The sequence below is a fragment of the Scomber japonicus genome, chromosome 18 (assembly GCF_027409825.1).
Source record: "Scomber japonicus isolate fScoJap1 chromosome 18, fScoJap1.pri, whole genome shotgun sequence".
Taxonomy (NCBI): Eukaryota; Metazoa; Chordata; class Actinopteri; order Scombriformes; family Scombridae; genus Scomber; species Scomber japonicus.
Window position 1 is genome coordinate 31,262,927 of NC_070595.1, and position 7,500 is coordinate 31,270,426.

General features: G+C 48.9%; 1 protein-coding gene and 1 long non-coding RNA gene across 3 annotated transcripts in view; one reads left to right on the top strand and one right to left on the bottom strand.

Moving 5' to 3' along the window:
- The window catches only part of LOC128378560 (uncharacterized), a 397-nt gene extending 132 nt beyond the window's left edge, over positions 1 to 265 (bottom strand). Inside the window, exons 1-2 of the long non-coding RNA XR_008323362.1 lie at positions 244 to 265; positions 123 to 159 (exon numbers count right to left, since the gene is read on the bottom strand). This is a non-coding gene — a long non-coding RNA (uncharacterized LOC128378560). The remainder of the gene's footprint in view (positions 1 to 122; positions 160 to 243) is intronic.
- The window catches only part of cdc27 (cell division cycle 27), a 20,267-nt gene extending 15,027 nt beyond the window's left edge, over positions 1 to 5,240 (top strand). Inside the window, exons 14-20 of one of the 2 annotated variants that reach the window (XM_053338114.1) lie at positions 705 to 785; positions 2,140 to 2,375; positions 2,651 to 2,768; positions 2,885 to 3,013; positions 3,395 to 3,469; positions 3,569 to 3,698; positions 4,853 to 5,240. In XM_053338114.1, coding sequence (XP_053194089.1) covers positions 705 to 785; positions 2,140 to 2,375; positions 2,651 to 2,768; positions 2,885 to 3,013; positions 3,395 to 3,469; positions 3,569 to 3,698; positions 4,853 to 4,941 — 858 coding nt within the window. In that variant the 3' untranslated portion in view covers positions 4,942 to 5,240. The remainder of the gene's footprint in view (positions 1 to 704; positions 786 to 2,139; positions 2,376 to 2,650; positions 2,769 to 2,884; positions 3,014 to 3,394; positions 3,470 to 3,568; positions 3,699 to 4,852) is intronic. The other variant, XM_053338115.1, reaches the window with a different exon arrangement.
- Positions 5,241 to 7,500: the final 2,260 nt, after the last annotated feature.

Consider the following 7,500-nt stretch of genomic DNA (forward strand, 5'->3'; position numbering starts at 1 on the left):
ACATCTGTCCTCACACCTGTCCCCACACCTGTCCTCACCTGTCTAACACACCTGTCCTCACACCTTCTCCTCACACCTGTCCACACCTGTCCTCACACCTGTCCTCACACCTGTCCCCACACCTGTCCTCACACCTGTCCTCACACCTTCTCCTCACACCTGTCCTCACACCTGTCCTCACACCTGTCCACACACCTCTCCACACACCTGTCCTCACACCTGTCCTCACACCTCTCCACACACCTGTCCACACACCTTCTCCTCACACCTGTCCTCACACCTCCTCCTCACACCTGTCCTCACACCTGTCCTTACACCTGTCCCAACACCTGTCCTCACACATTCTCCTCACACCTGTCCTCACACCTGTTCCCACACCTGTTCCCACACCTGTCCTCACACCTGTTCCCACACCTGTCCTCACACCTGTCTAACACACCTGTCCTCACACTTGTCCACACCTGTCCTCATACCTGTCCCCACACCTGTCCTCACACCTGTCCACACACCTGTCCACACACCTGTCCACACCTGTCCACACACCTGTCCACACACCTGTCCTCACACCTCCACACACCTGTCCTCACACCTCCACACACCTGTCCTCACACCTCCACACACCTGTCCTCACACCTCCACACACCTGTCCACACCTGTCTTCACACCTGTCCTCACACCTGAGGTGTCTGCGTCTCTGTTTGCAGGCCTGGTGTGTAGCAGGAAACTGTTTCAGCCTGCAGAGGGAGCATGACATCGCTATCAAGTTCTTCCAGAGAGCCATCCAGGTGAGCTTCTGTTACCATGGTTACTGCTACTTGTTGTACCATAGATACCATGCTTTGATTGACTGAACTGCTCTATCTAGTCTGTGTCTCACCTGTCTCACTACCTGTCTGTGTCTCACCTGTCTCACTACCTGTCTGTCTCACTACCTGTCTGTGTCTCACCTGTCTCACTACCTGTCTGTGTCTCACCTGTCTCACTACCTGTCTGTGTCTAGCTACCTGTCTCAGTACCTGTCTGTGTCTCACTACCTGTCTGTGTCTCACCTGTCTCACTACCTGTCTGTGTCTCACTACCTGTCTGTGTCTCACCTGTCTCACTACCTGTCTGTGTCTCACCTGTCTCACTACCTGTCTGTCTCACTACCTGTCTGTGTCTCGCTACCTGTCTCAGTACCTGTCTGTGTCTCACTACCTGTCTGTGTCTCACCTGTCTCACTACCTGTCTGTGTCTCACTACCTGTCTGTGTCTCACCTGTCTCACTACCTGTCTGTGTCTCACCTGTCTCACTACTTGTCTGTGTCTCACCTGTCTCACTACCTGTCTGTGTCTCACCTGTCTCACTACTTGTCTGTGTCTCACCTGTCTCACTACCTGTCTGTGTCTCACCTGTCTCACTACCTGTCTGTGTCTCACCTGTCTCACTACCTGTCTGTGTCTTACCTGTCTCAGTACCTGTCTGTGTCTCACTACCTGTCTGTGTCTCACCTGTCTCACTACCTGTCTGTCTCACTACCTGTCTGTGTCTCACCTGTCTCACTACCTGTCTGTCTCACTACCTGTCTCAGTACCTGTCTGTGTCTCACTACCTGTCTGTGTCTCACCTGTCTCACTACCTGTCTGTGTCTCACCTGTCTCACTACCTGTCTGTGTCTCACCTGTCTCACTACTTGTCTGTGTCTCACCTGTCTCACTACCTGTCTGTGTCTCACCTGTCTCACTACTTGTCTGTGTCTCACCTGTCTCACTACCTGTCTGTCTCACTACCTGTCTGTGTCTCACCTGTCTCACTACCTGTCTGTCTCACTACCTGTCTCAGTACCTGTCTGTGTCTCACTACCTGTCTGTGTCTCACCTGTCTCACTACCTGTCTGTGTCTCACTACCTGTCTGTGTCTCACCTGTCTCACTACCTGTCTGTGTCTCACCTGTCTCACTACTTGTCTGTGTCTCACCTGTCTCACTACTTGTCTGTGTCTCACCTGTCTCACTACCTGTCTGTGTCTCACCTGTCTCACTACTTGTCTGTGTCTCACCTGTCTCACTACCTGTCTGTGTCTCACCTGTCTCACTACCTGTCTGTGTCTCACCTGTCTCACTACCTGTCTGTGTCTCACCTGTGTGTCTCTGGTCTCAGGTGGACCCGGGTTTTGCGTATGCGTACACTCTGCTGGGTCACGAGTTTGTTCTGACGGAGGAGTTGGACCGAGCGCTCGCCTGCTTCCGTAACGCCATCAGAGTCAACAACAGACACTACAACGCATGGTACGGTAACCATGGTAACCAATGCACTGTACACAACAGACACTACAACGCATGGTACGGTAACCATGGTAACCAATGCACTGTACACAACAGACACTACAATGCATGGTAGGGTAACCATGGTAACCAATGCACTGTACACAACAGACACGACAACGCATTGTACGGTAACCATGGTAACTACAATAAAGCTTCAAAGATGATAAATAATATAATAAAAAGTCTAAACAGTGTTAAACCTGTGTGTGTGTGTGTGTGTGTGTGTCTGTGTGTGTGTGTGTCTGTGTGTGTCTGTGTGTGTCTGTGTGTGTGTCTGTGTCTGTGTCTGTGTCTGTGTCTGTGTCTGTGTCTGTGTGTGTGTGTGTGTGTGTGTCTGTGTGTAGGTACGGTCTGGGGATGATTTACTACAAACAGGAGAAGTTCAACTTAGCAGAAATCCACTTCAAGAAAGCTCTGAGCATCAACCCTCAGAGCTCTGTGCTGCTCTGTCACATCGGAGTGGTACGTTAGCATGTAGCATCCTGCATTCAGAACACATGCACTGTTAGCATTAGCATCAATGCTTAAGACTCATTCTGTGTGTGTGTGTGTGTGTGTGTGTGTGTGTGTGTGTGTAGGTGCAGCATGCGTTGAAGAAGTCAGATGCAGCTTTAGAGACTCTGAACAGAGCGATCGGGATCGACCCTAAAAATCCGCTCTGCAAGTTCCACCGAGCCTCCATCCTGTTCGCCAACGACAAATACAAGGTACTGACCACCTGTCTCTCTGTCGCCATGACAACCTCTCTGTCACCATGACCACCTGTCTCTCTGTCACCATGACAACCTGTCTCTGTGTCACCATGACAACCTGTCTGTCACCATGACCGCCTGTGTGTCTCTCTGTCTCCATGGTGACCTGTGTGTCTCTCTGTCGCCATGACAACCTCTCTGTCACCATGACAACCTGTCTGTCACCATGACAACCTGTCTGTCACCATGACAACCTGTCTGTCACCATGACGACCTGTGTGTCTCTCTGTCTCCATGGTGACGTGTGTGTCTCTCTGTCTCCATGGTGACCTGTGTGACTCTCTGTCTCCATGGTGACCTGTGTGACTCTGTCTCCATGGTGATGTGTGTCTGCAGGCGGCTCTTCAGGAGTTGGAGGAGTTGAAGCAGATTGTTCCCAAAGAGTCTCTGGTTTACTTCCTCATAGGAAAGGTAACACACTGTTTCTATATTGTATATAACCTGATGTTAACACAATGAGCTGAGAGTCATGTGACTGTGGAGAGTGATGATGTGTTTCCTGTGTGTCAGGTGTATAAGAAGCTGGGGCAGACTCACCTGGCTCTGATGAACTTCAGCTGGGCCATGGACCTGGATCCTAAAGGAGCCAACAACCAGATCAAAGAAGCCATCGATAAGCGATACCTGCCTGAGGATGAAGGTATGACATCACTAACAGCTGCTATGACATCACTAACAGCTGGTGTGACATCACTAACAGCTGCTATGACATCACGAACAGCTGTTATGACCTCACTAACAGCTGGTGTGACATCACTAACAGCTGCTATGACATCACGAACAGCTGGTATGACCTCACAAACAGCTGGTGTGACATCACTAACAGCTGCTATGACATCACTAACAGCTGGTATGACCTCACTAACAGCTGGTGTGACCTCATTAACAGCTGCTATGACCTCACTACAGCTATGACCTCACTAACAGCTGGTATGACCTCACTAACAGCTGGTATGACATCACTAACAGCTGGTGTGACATCACTAACAGCTGGTATTACATCACTAACAGCTGGTATGACCTCACAAACAGCTGGTGTGACATCACTAACAGCTGCTATGACATCACTAACAGCTGGTATGACCTCACTAACAGCTGGTGTGACCTCATTAACAGCTGCTATGACCTCACTACAGCTATGACCTCACTAACAGCTGGTATGACCTCACTAACAGCTGGTATGACCTCACTAACAGCTGGTGTGACCTCATTAACAGCTGGTGTGACATCACTACAGCTATGACCTCACTAACAGCTGGTATGACCTCACTAACAGCTGGTGTGACATCACTAACAGCTGGTATTACATCACTAACAGCTGGTGTGACCTCACTAACAGCTGCTATGACCTCATTAACAGCTGCTATGACCTCACTAACAGCTTCTATGACATCACTAACAGCTGGTATGACCTCACTAACAGCTGGTATGACCTCACTAACAGCTGTGACATCACTAACAGCTGGTATGACCTCACTAACAGCTGTGACCTCATTAACAGCTGCTATGACCTCACTAACAGCTGCTATGACCTCACTAACAGCTGGTATGACCTCACTAACAGCTGGTGTGACCTCACTAACAGCTGGTATGACATCACTAACAGCTGCTAGGACCTCACTAACAGCTGGTATGACATCACTAACAGCTGCTATGACCTCATTAACAGTTGGTGTGACCTCATTACAGCTATGACATCACTAACAGCTGGTATGACCTCACTAACAGCTGGTATGACCTCATTAACAGCTGGTGTGACATCACTAACAGCTGTTTCCTGTTTCCTGTCCCCAGCCGTGGACGTGGACAGTCAGGACAGCAGTATTATGACCGACGCCGACGACACGCAGCTCCACACGGCCGAGAGCGACGATGTTCTTTAACCTGCCAATCATCTGACCCCGCCCCTGGAGGAGTACTGTTGCTAGGCAACATTTTGACAGACAGATCTTTGGTTGAGCTCCGCCCCCAGCCTTCCTCCCTTTTATCTGATTGGCTGAAACAGACTGCTGCTGTCCTAAGGCCCGCCCCCTGTCCTCCTCTTCCTCGTATGTCATCGAGCTCGTCCTGTGACATCACAGCTTGTCCTGTGACATCACAGCTCGTCCTCTGACATCATCACAGCTGTTTTTTATGTTCTTTTTATCATCGTTATGGAATAAATCAATAAAAACATGTAAACCCCGCCTCCTGTTGTCTGCTTCCTGTTCACTGTGGGCCAATCAGCTGCTCCCCTCACAACAGCTCTGCTCTGATTGGACCAGGTCGCTTTAGCTCATGAACGGTCTGTTCTGATTGGACGATACATTCATTATTAGACCATTTTATACAAAGATTATATCACAGCCAATCACAGAGCAGACACATTGTCAGCTGTGGCTCCTCCCCCAGGTTACTCCCGTTGCTATGCCAACGGTGTGTGAATGGTAGCCAGGTTACTCCCGTTGCTATGCCAACGGTGTGTGAATGGTAGCCAGGTTACTCCCGTTGCTATGCCAACGGTGTGTGAATGGTAGCCAGGTTACTCCCGTTGCTATGCCAACGGTGTGTGAATGGTAGCAGAGTAAAAGCTTTGAGTGCTTCTATAAAGTAGTCTGACCTCTGACCTGTGACATCACACAGTGGACCAATAGGAGCAAAGCAGATGGAGGCAGAATGTGATGCTGGTTGGAGCAGGAACACACACCTGATACACACACACACCTGATACACACCTGATACACACACACACCTGATACACACCTGATACACACACACACACCTGATACACACACCTGATACACACACACACACCTGATACACACCTGATACACACACACACACACACCTGATACACACCTGATACACACACACACCTGATACACACCTGAGAACAGGTACACACACCTGATACACACCTGAGAACAGGTACACACACCTGATACACACCTGAGAACAGGTACACACACCTGATACACACACACACACACACCTGATACACACACACACACACCTGATACACACCTGAGAACAGGTACACACACCTGATACACACCTGAGAACAGGTACACACACCTGATACACACACACACACACACCTGATACACACACACACACCTGATACACACCTGAGAACAGGTACACACACCTGATACACACCTGAGAACAGGTACACACACCTGATACACACCTGATACACACTTGTACTTTCTTTATGCTCTTCTTGGAGAGTTCATGACTTAGAAGTGTAGAATACTGCAGCAGCTCGAGCTGTTCATCATGTAAACAGGAGAACAAGTGAACCTGTTAATATTAATATGAATATTAATATGAATATTAATATGAATGTGTGCTCCTGACGAATATATTAAACTATTATGATTTGAACCCGATTAACAAAGCACACACATGAAAGTATCAGAATGGTGTTTATTGCAGTGATAACAACGTGGAGGCGCGTGCACGTGTCTGCCAGGAAGGAGACGACAGTGTAAAAAGACAAGAAGAAGAAATCTGAAGCCTGACATTGAGAAACACGTAATAATATAAATCAAATTACATATTTCATTTTCTATGCTCGTTTTATTTTTCAATGCCAATAACAATATAATAATATAATAATATATAATGTCCTAATGTCATGAATCCAACCAGTGAGGTAATCCTGGAGCTTCTCCTCTGATCTCTCCTGTTTGCCACATCCAATATGGCGGCGACGTCGACGTACGTCTCAGCGCTCAGTGAGGCGTTTACGTATATACCTCTCAGCCAATCAGAGAAGAGCACACCCGTATGAATATTAAACAGGAAACACTAGCTTTTTTCTTTTTTTTACATTTCGAAGATTTTCTGTTGCTCTATGACGTCAGCGGGCTGCAGGATGCTGCGGGTTGCCATGGTAACAGCAGTCTCCTCTCCCAGCATGCAGCAGCAGAGCGCCACCACTCTCATTGCGGCAGCAGGTGGAACTGCAGCAGGGTGGAGCAGCCTGAAGAAGCACCGCAGCTAGAGGTAAGACTGCTCTGTCTGTCTGTCTCTCTCTGAGCCTGTCTCTCTGTCTGTCTGTCTCTCTCTGAGCCTGTCTGTCTGTCTCTCTGTGTGTCTCTGAGCCTGTCTGTCTGTCTGTCTTTCTGCCTGTCTGTCTGTCTGTCTGTCTCTGAGCCTGTCTGTCTGTCTGTCTGTCTGTCTCTCTCTGAGCCTGTCTGTCTCTGAGCCTGTGTGTCTCTGAGCCTGTCTGTCTGTCTGTCTGTCTGTTTGTCTGTCTCTCTGTGTGTCTCTGAGCCTGTCTGTCTGTCTGTCTGTCTGTCTGTCTCTCTATGAGCCTGTCTGTCTGTCTGTCTCTCTCTGAGCCTGTCTGTCTGTCTGTCTGTCTCTCTGTGTCTCTCTCTCTCTGAACCTGTCTGTCTCTCTGTGTGTGTCTCTCTCTCTCTCTCTTTCTCTGAGCCTGTCTCTCTCTGAGCCTG